We start from the raw sequence: 16277 nt of genomic DNA, 5'->3' as shown, positions 1-16277 counted from the left end.
TCCCATTAATTTTTAGACAGAGTGGAAGGGAGAGGTAGAGACACACAGAGGGACACATTGATTGGTTGCCTCCCGCACATGCCTTGACCAGGGCAGGGGATCTAACCTGCAACCAAGGTAAATGCCTTTGACCGGAATCAAACCCAGGACCCTTTAGTCCTCGAGTTGATACTCTATCCACTGAGCCAAATGAGCTAAGGCTCTCTTGGCCTTTTTTTTTTTTTTTAATTAAATCTTTATTGTTCAGATTATTACATTAGTTACTCTTTTTTCCCCACCATAACTCCCCTCCACCCAGTTCCCACCCCACCCTCCGCCCTCACTCCCCACCCGCTGTCCTCATCCATAGGTGCACGATTATTGTCCAATCTCTCCCCTCACCCCACACCCCTTCCCCCCCAAGAATAGTCCATTCCCTTTCTATGTCCCTGATTCTATTACAATCGCCAGTTCATACTGTTCATCAGATTATTTATTCCCTTGATTTTTAGATTCACTTGTTAATAGATGTGTATTTGTTGTTCATAATTTGTATCTTTACCTTTTTCTTCTTCTTCCTCTTCTTAAAGGATACCTTTCAGTATTTCATATAATACTGGTTTGGTGGTGATGAACTCCTTTAGCTTTTTCTTATCTGTGAAGCTCTTTATCTGGCCTTTACTTCTGAATGATAGTTTTGCTGGATAAAGTAGTCTTGGTTGTAGGTTCTTGGTATTCATCACTTTGAGTATTTCTTGCCACTCCCTTCTGGCCTGCAAAGTTTCTGTTGAGAAATCAGCTGACAGTCATATGGGTACTCCCTTGTAGGTAACTGAGTTTCTTTCTCTTGCTGCATTTAGGATTCTCTCTTTGTCTTTTGCTCTTGGCATTTTAATTATGATGTGTCTTGGTGTGGTCCTCTTTGGATTCCTTTTGTTTGGGGTTCTCTGCGCTTCATGGACTTGTAAGTCTATTTCTTTCACCAGGTAGGGGAAGTTTTCTGTCATTATTTCTTCAAATAGTTTTTCAGTATCTTGCTTTCTCTCTTCTTCTGGCACCCCCATAACTAGGATGTTGGTACGCTTGAAGCTGTCCCAGAGGCTCCTTACACTATCTTCGTATTTTTGGATTCTTTTTTCATTTTGCTTTTCCGGTTGGGTGTTTTTTGTTTCTTCGTATTTCAAATCTTTGACTTGATTCTTACGATCCTCTGGTCTGCTTTTGGGAGTCTGTATAATGTTCTTTATTTCAGTTAGTGTATGCTTAATTTCTAGTTGGTCCTTTATCATAACATCGAGGGTCTCATTAGATTTCTTGAGGATCTCACTACATTTATCGGCGGTCTCACCAGTCTTCTTGAAGATCTCACTACATTTATCGACGGTCTCACCAGTCTTTTCGAGGGCCTTATCAAGTTTATCGGCGGCTTCTAGACAGTTCTTTAAAGACCTTAAAAGTGTGGTTTTGAACTCTATATCCAGCAGTTTGCTTTCCTCCAATTCTGTCGTTTGTGTCCTGTTTCTTTGTCGCGGCATTTTTTATGCTTCGCTGTGTCGATAGAGTTCCTTTCTGTGCTAAGTGTCTCAATTACCTGAGGTAGACACTCTTGGTGCACCCCCTTGTGGGCTTTGTGCACAGTCTTGCTGTAATTAAGCCTTGATTGTTGTAGTTATCACTGTGAGGAATTGACCTCCAGGCCAATTGGCTGTGAGAATCAGCTGTGTGTGCAGTGGGAGAACTTCTGTGCTGGAGACACCCCTCTGGGGCTAGACTTGCTTCAGTGGGGCTTTGGTGCTCACTGAGTCTTCCTCCTGAGTGTGTCTTTTATGGTTCCACAGAGCTGCAAACTGGATGGTCCCACTCTGACCTCTGGGCTTCCTGGCTCCTGGATCTCTAGGGAGGTGCTAATCTAGCCTTTGCCTGAGGCTATCCAGCAAAAGACTCCCTGCAGGGCTTGGGCGGGGCGGGTCCCATGGGATCAACAGGGCGGGGTTAGCAATTATGGCTGCTCTCAGTCTTGCCCTCAGAGGCTCTGCTTCTCAGTGTCCCAGTAATTGCTGCAAGCCCCATGGAGAGAAAGCTGCCCTAGGGTTCTGAGCGATGCCAGACAGTCCTGCTTCTCCCGTATGAGTCTGGGTCCCTAGAGACTCGCCCGGAGCTGGAGCTCAGAGCCTGAGACTCCCTCCCGATTGAAAACAACAACCACGCCCTCAGCTGCCAGCCCGCTCCGCATGCACTCCGCACCTTAGTATTTTACTTCAGCACTGCGCCTCCTCTGAGTCTCGGTATGTTTTACTCTTTCCTCCTAGTTGTAGAACTTCCACTCAGCCAGCTTTCCTGTGGTTCTGGATGATGTCCATTCCGTCTTTTAGCTGTATTTTTGAAGTGGTTGTTTGAGGCAGCAAACTTCGGTGTTTACCTATGCCGCCATCTTGGTTTCTCTCCCTCTTGGCCTTTCTTATCCTGTTCAGGCTCTGACCTGGATTGCCCTCTTATATCTCCTTCTCACCCCTCCTGCACATGGACCCTTTTTACCTACCTGCTTGTGCTCTGATACCCCATGCTGGGCTGTCCTTCTCAATAGACAACTTTCTCACCCTGCTGGTGCTTTGACACTTTATGCTGGGCCACCCTTACACACTTGGGCTATGATTTACCACACTCTGGCTCTGATTCTCTTTTACACAGATGCCCTCTTCATCCTGCCTCCATGACTATTTATTTTTTTAAAATAACTCTTTTCCTTTTATTTTTTAAACTTTATATTTTAAAGTAATTATACGCTCATAGGAAGGGCAAAATAGTATAGAAAGTTACTTCATTTACCCATTTTTTTTCTCATTGGTGACATCTTTACATGACTGTAGATAATTTCAAAACCAGAAAATTGATATTTTATCTATTCATCAGTTGGTGGATATTTAAGTTATTTCTATCTTTTAGCTGTTATGAATAATGCTACTGTGAACATACTCATGAGTATATGTAGTTCTCTCCCCTTTATTACATGTAGATTTGTCACCACTGAGATCTCTCTTGTATTACTCCTTTATAGTCACACTAGAGGTTTGGTGCATGAAATTCGTTCACTGGGGGTGGGGGTGGGGGTGGGGGGGACGGTTGTCTTTCAGCCCAGCCTGCACCCTCTCCAATCTCGGACATCCCTCTCACAGTCCGGGACTGCTGGCTCTCAACCACTTGCCTGCCTGATTGCCCCTAACCACCTCTGCCTGCCAGCCTGATCGCCCCCTACCTGCTCCCCTGCCTGCCTGATTGCCCCCAACTGCCCTCCCCTGCCAGCCTGGTTGCCCCCAACTGCCCTCCCCTGCTGGCCTGGTTGCCCCCAACTGCCCTCCCCTGCCAGCCTGATCTCATCCCCAACTGCCCTCCCCTGCCGACCTGGTCACCCCCAACTGCCCTCCCCTGCCAGCCTGGTTGCCCCCAACTGCCCTCCCCTGCCTGCCTGATCGCCCACAACTGCCCTCCCTGCTGTCCATCTTGTGGTGGCCATCTTGTGATGATGTATGGGTGTTGTGTGAGGGCCACCTAGGCTTTTATTAGTAAAGATACACCACTTTTTCCTCACTATCCCATATTTTAAGACTTAAAAAATTAAAAGCATTATTACAAGTCACAGGAAGAGCTGAGTAAGCATAGAGATAGATCATGTTAATGTTCATGAATGGGAAGAATTAATATCATTCCCAATCTTGAATGAGAAGCAGGCTAGGAATTCTACTTTCTGAATTGTAATTTTATTGGCACTCTGTTCCGTCCTGCTCCATTGCTGAATATACGGGCCATTTGGGGCATTCCCCTCCCCCCACCCCCCTAGTTCTTGGCTTTGTGCAGAGATCCTAGTCTGGCTACCTCCAATGCAGAAACTTCTAAAAGTTTGCAGCCAGTAATTCCCATCCTCCCTGCTAGTTTTCAAATCCCAGGCCTGAAGGTTGCTGTCTGGACTGTCACCTTTCAGTTCTCACTCACTACTGTGGCTTGGTTTCTTCCTGGTTTATGGCAACTGTATATTTCCTTTTCTAGCTTTTGAAGTTGAGTGTATAAACTTAAAAAAATAATCTATTTTGTCTGTATTCACAGTGGAAAGGAATGCTTTCCACCACTAGTTCATTACACTCCTTTCTTTTATATATATTTTTATTGATTTCAGAGAGGAAGGGAGAGGGAGAGAAACATAAATAATGAGAGAATTATTGATCGGCTGCCTCCTGCATGCCCCCTACTGGGGATCGAGCCCGGAAGCCGGGACCTTTCAGTCCGTAGACAGACGCTCTACCCACTGAGCTAAACCGGCTAGGGATCTTTTCTTTTGAAAAATTTCAAGCCTATAGAAAAAAATGAATAAATAGTACAACGAAGACTTGTATAGCCTTTACCTCACCCGAGTATATGTTTTGTGTGTGTGTCTGTGTTTTAAGAGAGAGAGAGAGAGAGAGAGAGGAAGGGAGAGAGAGAAAGAGAGAAAAACATCAGTGTGAGAGAGAAATTTCAATTGGTTTTCTCCTGTACCCACTTTCTGGAGATTAAACCCGCAACCTAGGTATGTGCCCTGACTGGGGATTGAGCCCGAAACCTTTTGGTATATAGGACGATGCTGTAACCAACTGAGTTTCCTGGCCAGGGCAGTTTTCTCACTTCCCCGTCTCACCCCCATACTCACACTCTAATACTTTTTTTCTCTCTCAATCATTCAAAAGTTAATTGCAGATAGTACAACATATCTTTCTTAAATACTTCAGCAGGCATTTCCTAAGAGTAAGGGCATTCTCTTACAAAATCAAAATATAGTTATCACATTCAAGAAAATGATTGTTAATTCACTATACGTAATGTATGGTTCAAATTCTCCTGCTTGTCCCATAAATGTTATGTTTTGCTTTGTTTATGAATATGTGCATGTTTTATTGAGGATCCAGTCAGTGATCTCTTTAGTCTCTTTTAATTTAGAATGATCTTGTTTTCTATAACACTGAATTTTTTGAAGAGTTTAGGACAGTTATAGAATAGATTCTAGATTTCTCTAATTGTTTCTTCCTGGTTCAATTTAAGTTAAACATTTTTGGCAACAATACTTGTAGGTGAAGTTTTAAACTTCTCATTGCATCACATCAGGAGGTGCATAATGTCAACTTCTTAAATTATTCATGATATTTGATAATTTGGTTAAGGTAGTGATTACCATATCTTTTCACGGTAAACATACATTTTCTCCTGTGTAATGAATAAGTCATCTGTGGAATGATACTTTGAGACACTATGAATAATTTCTTCCCTAATAATCATTTACCGAAAGGTTTTAACATCTATTTTTGATGCTTGCCTGAATTAATTATAATTGGAGTTGAATACAACTTATTGGCTAGCTGGTATAGACTGTTCACTTATTCATTTCAGAGGTACGTATTGCAAAGGTACTACATTAATTTCTGTGCTAATCATTTGGTGAGCACAGTCAAGTGTTTGCCTTCGTGGTATCTATAGTCTTGTGGGAAAGATTGACATTAATAAAATAGTCACATCAAGGTGTATTTATAGATTGTTATAAATATTATAAAGGAAAAAATGGAGTGCTGTGAGAGATTATAAAGGGAGATCACCTTTTCTAGGGGTTCAGGGAAGACTGCCCTGTGAAAGTAAGCTAAGCTGAAAGATTTAGAATTATTTGGGTAAGGAGGGATGTGTTGGAGGCAGTTGAGTAAAAAGTCCCAAAGAGGGACCTTTTGTATCAGTTGTTTTGTCTATAAATTATATTTTAACATATGAAAATGTAATACAAATTTGATCTCTCTAGATTTAAACAAGTCTCTTAAGCGGTGTTTCCTCACCGATGGAGAATTACTTTCAAGCAGAAGCTTACAACCTGGACAAGGTTTTAGACGAATTTGAACAAAACGAAGGTGAGAATTTACTTTGGCAAAGGTGTTTGAATATATTTATGATATAGAGAATATGGGGGTTATAAGAGGATGAAGTACTTTTTAAATAAGTAAAATCAGGTCCAATGATTTAATAATGTTATATATTAACTAGAGGTCCGGTGCATGAGATTCATGCACAGGGGGTGGGGGGGGGGGTCCCTCAGCCCGGCCTGCACCCTCTCCAATCCGGGACCCCTTGGGGGATGTCTGACTGCCAGTTTAGGCCCAATCCCTGCGGACATCCCTCTTGTAATCTGGGACCATTGGCTCCTAACCGCTCACCTGCCTGCCTTCCTGATTGCCCCTAACCACTCTGCCTGCCTGCCTTATCTCCCCTGACCGCTCTGCCTGCCTGCCTGATGCCCCTAACCACTCTCCCCTGCTGGCCTGTTGCCCTCTAACCACTCTGCCTGCCCGCTTGATGCCCCTAACTGCTCTCCCCTGCCAGCCTGGTTGCCTCTAACTGCTCTCCCCTGCCAGCCTGATTGCCCCTAACTGCCTCTGCCTTGGCCCCCGCCTCCGTGGCTTTGTCTGGAAGACGCCCAGTCTATCTAGTCTAATTAGCCTATTACCCTTTTATTAGTATAGCTAGCCAGGGTAATAACTAACATATTTTAATCACTGTGTCAAGATATTATGCTAAAACATTTACATGGATTTTATAATTATATCTTAAAAATAATCCCATGAAAGTAGATCTTATTTACATTTTATAGATGAGAATAGAGGCACAGAGAGGTTCAGCAACTGTATAGATTAGAATCCAGGCTGTATGATACTAAAGCCTGAACTCTCCTCTACTATATACAGCCATCTATGGTCAAAAAAAGCTTTAAAATGTGTGGTTGCATTTCCTAAACTAAGAAAAATTGCTTTTTAAATATCAATTGACCAATAAAGTCAAGATATATTTCAAGCCTAATTTTAAAAGATTAAGCAACTGTCAACATGGTTAATTAAATTATGCTTTTTTAAGGCTCAGTCTAAAAATGTCTACTTAAGATTCACTAGGGAGCCCTGCCAGTGTGGCTCAGTGGTAGAGTGTTGACCTGCACATGCCTGGGTTATAGGCTCCATCCCCAGTGTGGGGCGTGCAAGAGGCAGCCAATCGATAATTCTCTCTCATTGATGTTTCTGTCTCTCTCCTCTCCCTTCCTTGCTGAAATCAATATATATATATATTTTACTAGGGAAATGTTTTCCTTAAATTCCCCTCTCAGGATGACTTGAATGGATAAGCCATAGTTAAATCTCTTTCACCTTACCCACCTTCCTTGGTGTTCTCTGTTTCTAACAGGAAATGACATATAACAAATTTACGGAGTGATATATTTCCATTTAAAGTCCATAATTTTGGTATGAACTCCAAAACTTTACTCAACCCAGTGATTCAGGTTGTTATTTGATGGTAGTTGGGAAGAAAGATTAGTCTTGATTTTGTTGCTTTGGGTCTATGATAGAGGAAGCCTTAAAGAGAATATGGGATCATTGGGGTAAGAAGGGAAAAGGGAGAGAAATGATACCTGGAATGGCTTGCTCTTCTCATATTTTACTATTGACGACCCAAAGCTAACCCACAATCCTAGGTTCATTCCTGATTCATGTAAATGTGAAACCTAATCATTTGGGATTTTCTTGGATCTAGGTGATCTTTATATATACCAAGGTGGAAGGTGTATTATCCTCTTCGTTTGAATCGTTTATACAAGTGTTTTCTCAGTCCTTTCTTTGATTTGACCCTCTATGTGTTACAGTTATTTGTCATGAGATGCTATACCTAATCTTGTGAATACTATACTTTTAGAATGCCACTGACTCTAATTAATAAAAGTATTACTTCATTACATCACTTTTTGCCACTTCTTGTAGACTCTAGTAGGGTACTTTGTATATAGTTACTTTCTAATACATTTTTGTTGAATCAATAAAAATTGTTTCTTAGTTTAAAAATAGAGTATTTGCATTTAAAAATAACTCCTTTAGAAAAAAAAAGAACTTCAGAAGCTTTCTTGTTTGTAACTAAATTATTCATTTGTTTTGAACTATCTTTTTTTTTTTTTAATCTCAGTGCCAGTTGTGTTAAAACTACAGCCTCTAGCCAGTCTTTCCAAATTTATTTTAAATGATCTCTCATTTTGTGTTAATTTCCTCCTTTTAATGAAAAATATACCACACACAGACTGAGATGACACTAAATAGTTAACATTATGCCCAGGTAGTAGGTAGTTGAAAAATGAAATGAGTACCTGATCATTCCTGTTATTAAATATGCTCGTAAGAAGCAATATTTCTTTTTTTCTTTCCATGAACTGACTTGCAAACATGACTTCTTTTTTTAAAGGAAGTACATACTACTAAATCTCAAGTCTCTGCTACCCCAGATTTGATAAACTCAGGGTTTAACATTTAGATACTAAGCCATTCTCCACACTATCTGATATTTTATGGCCTTTGTAATCTGCTCTTTCTAGTTTTTTTTTCACTACTTTTTTATGTGAATTCTTCTTTCAGCCCAAACTGATTTGGTTATTGCTCTCTCAGATGGTTGTGTTGGGGTCTATACTTTTCCTTGTTCCCTGTTATGAATGTCCTCTTTTCCAGACTTACATAAAATTGTCTTTGAAGCCCAGCCCATTTGCTCCTGCTTCCATGAATTCAAGCTCGCTTTCTCAGCCTGTAAAATATCTTTCTCCTCTGAATTGTTTTCTGCTACTACATAATAATTTTTAAATACTTATGCTATGCTGTACTGCTGATTAGATATTCATCTGTATTATATCTATTTCTTATTTTCCCAACTAGATCATGTACTTCTTGGAGGCCAGAGCTATCATTTAATCTTCATGTTCCTCAAACCCACTGCTTTTACTATGGTAGATACTCACTTAGCATATATTGATTGTGTACTTACTACATACCAGAGACTATGCAAAGTTAGGACTTACATTGGTGGAAAGAAATGGTTTCTGCCTAAAAAAGTCAGGTAAATTAACAATTGCATTACAGTGTAATAAATGCTTTAATGAAGATAAGAAGGTGCTAATGGAGCATGAAAGATTAATGTTACTACTGAGGGGAAATATATCTGCATAATTTTAGGATTATGATTTATCAGATTTAAGCAAGAAGGGTAATAAGTGCATTATTTATTATTTCTCTAATTAAACTTACTCATAGCACTGAAACTTGGGGAAAATAATCATCATAGTTATGATCTAAAAAGTAAACAGGAACATGAAATTATGCTTATTGATAGAATATATGTAGGTTGACTTAATAAGGTAAATGAATATTTTCTGCCAAATGTCCTTGATAATGTAAATATGAATCCAATTAATACATTGTGACATGGTTACAAGCAGAATTTCATATACTCTATCAAACTTTTTAAAAACTTATGGACAAATTTCAAATATATAAAAGTAAATAATAGTATAGTAAACTCTAGTGTACTCATTACCCACCTTCTACAGTGATTGACTTACTGCCATTTTGGTTTCATTTATATCTTCAACCACTCCTCACTCCCTGCTTCACTGTTTGTTTTTGACATAAAGTTTTTAAGATAAAATTTACACACATTGAAATGTACAGATCTTAATTGTACATTTTTGACAAATAGCTTTATCCCACATAACCCACATTCTACTCATGATGTAATTATAGAACATTATGTCTCCACAGAAAATTCCTTTCTTGTCCTTTCCACTCAATTACTACATCTTCATCACTTTCTGATTTTTTTTTTCACCTTAGATTAGTCCTCACCCCGTGATGTACTTGGTCAATCCAAGGCCTTCTCCATTGCTGGTGGCCCTCTACCCTCCCAAGTATAATTTGGGCCACTTGAATTATGTTAATTAGATTGAGGTAGAATTCTTTTGTTGTTTGGAATGTTCTTGGATATTACCACTCAGTGATATTTAAACAGGGAACAGTTATAAATATATTTTCATATTCTTAGCTAAGAATTAGAAACTTCATATTCTAGGAATATTTTATTTTCAGATTATATTTGAAAATATAGTTGATTAATTTAGTCCTAGCTTTTCCAGTATTACTAGCAAACTTACTGTAATTTTTTTTTTTCAGATGAAACAGTTTCTCCTATTTTATTGGAAACAAAGTGGAATAAGCTTCTAGATCCCTCCTCGCACCGACTGTCATTTAACCCTGTATTGGCCAATGTGAATGAACCTGCAGTTTCTAATGAGTCACAGCCACAATTGAAAGTCTTCTCTCTGGCTTATTCAGCTCCTCTCACCATACAAAGAGAGGACCATTGTGCTAATGGGCAGGACTGTAGTCTGAATCCAGAGGTCAGCACAATGTGGATTGATGAAAATGCCATTGCAGAAGACCAGTTAATTAAGAGGAACTGTAATCAAGATGATCAATGCAGTACTGTTGAAGTGGGAGAGAAGAAATGTGGAAACCTAGCTTGTCTGCCAGATGAGAAGAATGTTCTTGTTGTAGCTGTCATGCATAACTGTGATAAAAGGACATTACAAAGCGATTTGCAGGATTGTAATAATTATAATAATCAATCCCTCATGGATGCTTTAAGCTGTTCACTGGATAATGAAAACAGACAAACTGATCAATTTAGTTTTAATATAAATGGTTCCACTGAAAAAAATATGAACTCAGAGAAACAAATGGATCTAGTGACTAGGCCAAGTGCAGAGGGGGATTCTGTTAAACATATATGTACAACTTTATCTGATAATCTAGCCAGTAGCTGTTCCCCTTCACAATTAAAGGATGACGAAAACATAGGTAGAGACCCCTCCATGTCTGTAATTACAAGTTTAACAGTTGATTCAGTAATCTCATCCCAGGGAACAGATGAAGGTCCTGCTGTTAAAAAACAAGAGAACTATATGCCAGATGAGATTCTCACTGACAAAACCAACTCTCCTAGGACAGATCTAGGGAGTTTAAACTCCTTTTCCCATTTGAGTGAGGGTATTTTGATGAAAAAAGAGCCAGCAGAGGAGATGACAACAGAAAAATCCATCCCATCTGGTTTACCTCTGCTTCTCAAACCAGACATGCATAATGGGTCTGGAAAGGATAACTGTGAACAGTTTTCAGATGGCCTTGTGCCCAGTGAAGTTAGAGCTGATGAAAATGAAGGTCGTGAGCATGAAGAAATTCTTGGCTCTACAGACCTTCTTAATATGTCAGAACATTTCTCTGAATCTCAGGAGATGGCTGATTGGAAATTGACTAAACTAAATGAAGTGAATGACAGCCAAGTAAGTAAAGAAAATGAGAAGTTTCTGCAGATGAATCAGCCTGAGGACACTTACAATGATAGTGGAGGAGAGTGTGATAGAATGGCAGAAGCAGGTCTACATTTAAAAGGAACTTTCATGAATGAAAGTGAAGGCTGTGATTTCTCCACTGTTACAGATACACCAGCAGCAAATACTTCATCTAATTGTGATTCCTATGGAATGCAGAGCCCAGTTGTTTGTTTTGTTCCAAAGACTTTACCCTCCAAAGAAGATTCAGTAACAGAAGAAAAGGAAATAGAGGAGAGCAAGTCAGAATGCTACTCAAATATTTATGAACAGAGAGGAAATGACATCACGGAAGGGAGTGGACTACTTTTAAACAGTACTGGTGACCTAATGAAGAAAAATTATTTACATAATTTCTCTAGCCAAGTTCCATCAGTGCTTGGGCAATCTTCACCCAAGATAGCAAACCTGCAATCTATCAGTGTTCCTTTTGGTGGTGCAAGACCCAAGCAACCTTCTAACCTTAAACTTCAAATTCCAAAGCCATTATCAGACCATTTACAAAACGACCTTCCTGCAAACAATGGAAATAATATTAAAAACAAAAATGATGTTCTTGGGAAAGCAAAAATAGGGGAAAACTCAGCAACCAATGCATGTAATGCCTCTTTGGGAAACATTTCTATTGCCGAAACAAATGGGGAACATTTAGAAAGTTATGAGTCTGGGATACCTAGTAGACCGGGTCTTGTATTACCTCCAGATAGCCCAGATAATGATCTCAGAGCTGGTCAGTTTGGAATTTCTGCCAGAAAGCCATTTACCACTCTCGGTGAGGTGGCTCCAGTATGGGTACCAGATTCTCAGGCTCCAAATTGCATGAAATGTGAAGCCAGGTTTACTTTCACCAAAAGGAGGCACCATTGCAGAGCATGTGGGAAGGTAAGTTGTATCAGCTCAGAAATCTAGCATGCTCATTTTGTAATGCTCAATTAGAAATAAATAAAGGGAATATAAGAGGAACATACAGTACTTCTGATTGAGATGAACATTATAAGTAGCTTTTGAACACCCAGTTCTAGTTCTAAGTAAAAAATGACCTCACTGATTATTGGTGTTTATGTAAGGATTTTGTTGCCAAGACAAGCTGAATCAGTTTTCATGAACAGATGAGAATTGAGGAAGTGTTAACTTTGTGGTTTCTTTATTGATAGATACTTGGTTAATGGAATAGTTTGAAATAAGGAAGTTATTCTTTCGATTTAAGAAATGTTTGTGATTTAGTTCATTTTTTAAAAAAAAATACATTTTTATTGATTTCAGAGAGGAAGGGAGAGGAGAGAGAGATAGAAACATCAATGATGAGAGAGAATCATTGATCGCTGCCTCCTGCACGCCCCCTACTGGGGATGAAGCCTGCATCCCTGGCATGTACCCCGACCAGGAATTAAACCTGGTTCATAGGTCAATGCTCAACAAGGAGCCACGCTGACTGGGCTTAGTTAATTTTTTTTAATTCTTGAGAAATTGAATATTACACTTAGAATCCATTGCAGTTTTTGCTGTAGGATTTTTGCTACTGTACTGGACATTCTGGAACTTTATACAAAATACACATGATTTTGTCTTTTCCTCCATATATCTTTGATACAAAAAGAGTTGAATACTATAAATTTTTGTGACAAGATTATAAGAATAGTTGATAATTGTTCTCCCTAAATTCTGTTAGCTAGTAACATATCAACTTACTAGTTTTCTTTTTAAAGAAGAGCTATAAATGAGAAAGAAAGGAATGTGAGGCTTGGTGTCAAGTCTGGATTTGAACTTTAGCTTTGTTAACATTAAAAATATAGCCCTCGCTGGTTTGGCTCAGGGGATGGAGCGTCGGCCTGCGGACTGAAGGTCCCAGTTTAGATCCCGGTCAAGGGCACATGCCCGGGTTGCAGGGTCAAGTGCAGGAGGCAGCCAATCGATGATCCTCTCTCATCATTGATGTTTCTATCTCTCCCTCTCCCTTCCTCTCTGAAATCAATAAAGATATATTTTTAAAAGTATTAATAATATAACTTCATTATGCCTTAGTTTATATATATTTATTGATTTCAGAGAGGAAGGGAGAGGAAGAGAGAGATAGAAACATCAATGTTGAGAGGAAATCATTGATTGGCTGCCTCCTGCACTTTGGACTGAGATCAGGGCTTTCCTTCTCCTGGCTGCAGGCAGCTGACCCCCACCCCCGCAGCTGCCACTGCTTGCCATCTGTGCAGCGCTGCCCCCTCCCCGCCACCAGTGGCCTCCCTCTGCAGGTGACAGTCGTGGGGTGCAATGGCTTGGCTCTCCTGGGCCTCCCTCTGCGGGGCGATCACTGGCCAGCCACACACCTGGCACAGAGTCACTGCTGGTGGCCTGGGCCTTCCTCTTTCTTTGCTGGAGGGTGGGGCCAGACCTGTGAGGGGCTGTCTGCCTACCTGATCTCCCCTAACTGGTGGCCTGCCTACCTGATTGCTCCTAACCACTCTGCCTGCCTGATCACCCCTAATTGCTTGCTGGGAGGCGGGGCCAGCCCTGCGAGGGGTCGTTTGCCTACCTGATTGCCTCTAACTGCTGGCCTGCCTACCTGATGGCCCCTAACAAGTTGCCTGCCTACTTGATCACCCCTAACTGCTGGTTTGCCTGCCTGATCACCCCTAACCACTCTGCCTGCCTGCCTGATCACCCCTAACCGCTTGCTTGGGGGTGGGGCCAGCCCAGCGAGGGCCCATGGTGGTTCTGGTCTTTGGTCATTATGGTCATTATGCTTATGGTGGCTGGCCTTTTATTATATAGGATAACAAATATGTATTAAGCATCTAATGTATGTAAGATTGTGGGCGAGGTATTGGAGAGTCAGAGATACATAAGATGAGATATTTATAATCGAGGGCACTGATTTCAGTGACTGGAGAGAGGAGTATGTGGGATGAGTATTGGAATTTAAAAAAAATCCTAAAATAAAAATTGTGCACCACTGATCTGAGTAGACAGACTACCCCACAACAAACTATAATACAGTGTATTAAGAGCCAGTTATGTGTGCTTTATGTTCATTCTCATTTAATTCCCATCACAGCCTTAAAGAATGGGTTAATTTTTTCCTATTAACAGATCAAGAATTGGAGGCTCAGGGAGGTCAAGGAATATGCCCAGGGTCACAGCTTGAAAGTGCTCAAGCCAGTTTCAACGCTAATACTTGTCCCTTCAGTCATACTGCTTCCCCCATTGATCATATCTCCTCATTCATACTAGCAGTATGAATAAAATATTTTAGGATCATTGAGGAATGAGAGTTTAGTTTTTCTAAGAATGGCAGCGGGTGTTAGGAATGTCATGATATCAGAAGTGATTAGAGTGCAATATAGGAACGTAGATATCATTTATGGAACAAAGTTCTAAAGTATGTGAGAAAAATGGGATCACATCAGAGCACAGGTGAAGAATTTGCAGTAGGGAAAGGGAAATTCATCTCATAGGAGATTGGGTCAAGATAAAGTATACTTGAATATAGCAGGGATTAATAGAAAATTGTGAGAAATTATATAGCCTAGCATAAGGCTTATTTTAGCTCTTGATAAGTAGTATTTATATATTCATTTTGGTATAATGTTATTAAGTAGAATAATTACGTTAGAATTTATGAAAGTTGAAATACTGCAGCTTATTTCTATAATACTAAAATGGGATCACGACATCTGAATTCCATTAATTTCTTCATTGTTAATTGGAAAAGTATGCCACACTCTAAAATGCTCTGCAAATGTGAGTTTTATGATTTCACACATTAATTTAGATAATTGCTCCATATAGCAGTATAATCCCTACTTGTCCTATATATGCTAGACATTAAATAAGAGTACAAAAAACTCCTTCCCCAAAAGGTGCTGAGTTTAAACTATTACCATTATTATATATCCACTAGAGGCCCGGTGCACGAAATTCGTGCACCGGGTTAAGGGGGGGGGGGGCACGGTCCTTCAGCCCTGCTTGCACCCTCTAACAATCTGGGACTGCTGGCTCCTAACTGCTTGCCTGCCAGCCTGCTTGATTGCCCCTAACCACCCTGCTTGCCTGCCTGATCACCCCTAACCGCCTCTGCCTGCCTGCCTGCCTTATCACCGCTAACCACTTGCCTGCCTGACTGGTTGCCCCTAACTGCTCAGCTGCCTGATCGCCCCTAACTGCCTCTACCTGCCTGCCTCATTGCCCCTCATATTACACTTTTATTATTATAGATATTAATTTCCTTTGGAAATCACTGATTCCAGTAGATTATGGTTATTCATCCTCTGTCAAACTCCATTTATCATGAATATTTTGACTCTTATTTGACACTTGACTTCAAAGGTCTAAGAAAGCGATTGAGTTTCTAGTCATTTGCAAGGCTTTGTCACTCTTTATCCATTACTGTCATTGATGTGACTGGTGCCAGCTGGTAAATGACTCTGTTCTAGCTACTATTTGATAGAAGTAGACATAAGAATAACCTTTAAAAGTAAAACTTTTTTTTTTTTTTTTTAATATATTTTATTGATTTTTTACAGAGAGGAAGGGAGAGAGAGATAGAGAGTCAGAAACATCGATGAGAGAGAAACATCGATCAGCTGCCTCCTGCACATTCCCCACTGGGGATATGCCCGCAACCCAGGCACATGCCCTTGACCGGAATCGAACCCGGGACCCCTCAGTCCGCAGGCCGACGCTCTATCCACTGAGCCAAACCGGTTTCGGCAAAAGTAAAACTTTTTGAACTGATACTTATAATGTAGTTATTTTGTACTTGTTTGGCATGTTATGAAAGATGAGAATAAAATAATATTTTTGAACACTTCCACTTTATGCTAGACTTATCTAGTCTAACATCACAATTCTCTGAGATACACAAGTGAGAAAAATGCACTTCAGAAAGGTTAATAAGTATCTTGCCTAATTCTGAGTTTATAAATGAGAATGCATGGATTTCAACACAAATCTGTCCTACTCCAAAGCCCCATCTTCTTTTTACAACACTAGATGTAGCAACAAAATTTATCTGTACTTGAGTTGCTTACTAGAAATATGTCATTGTCTTGAGGTGAAC

The 16277-nt window shown here is 40.2% G+C and overlaps 1 protein-coding gene across 1 annotated transcript in view; it reads left to right on the top strand.

Moving 5' to 3' along the window:
• ZFYVE9 (zinc finger FYVE-type containing 9) overlaps positions 1-16277 on the top strand; it is a 127540-nt gene that overhangs the window by 46093 nt on the left and 65170 nt on the right. Inside the window, exons 3-4 of the mRNA XM_081087119.1 lie at positions 5789-5894; positions 10008-12106. Coding sequence (XP_080943245.1) covers positions 5825-5894; positions 10008-12106 — 2169 coding nt within the window. The 5' untranslated portion in view covers positions 5789-5824. The remainder of the gene's footprint in view (positions 1-5788; positions 5895-10007; positions 12107-16277) is intronic.

Source organism: Myotis nattereri (genome assembly GCF_964212035.1).
Source record: "Myotis nattereri genome assembly, chromosome: 3".
Classification (NCBI taxonomy): Eukaryota; Metazoa; Chordata; class Mammalia; order Chiroptera; family Vespertilionidae; genus Myotis; species Myotis nattereri.
The sequence above is the reverse complement of the archived record's forward strand: the minus strand, read 5'-3'. Positions and strand labels throughout refer to the sequence as shown.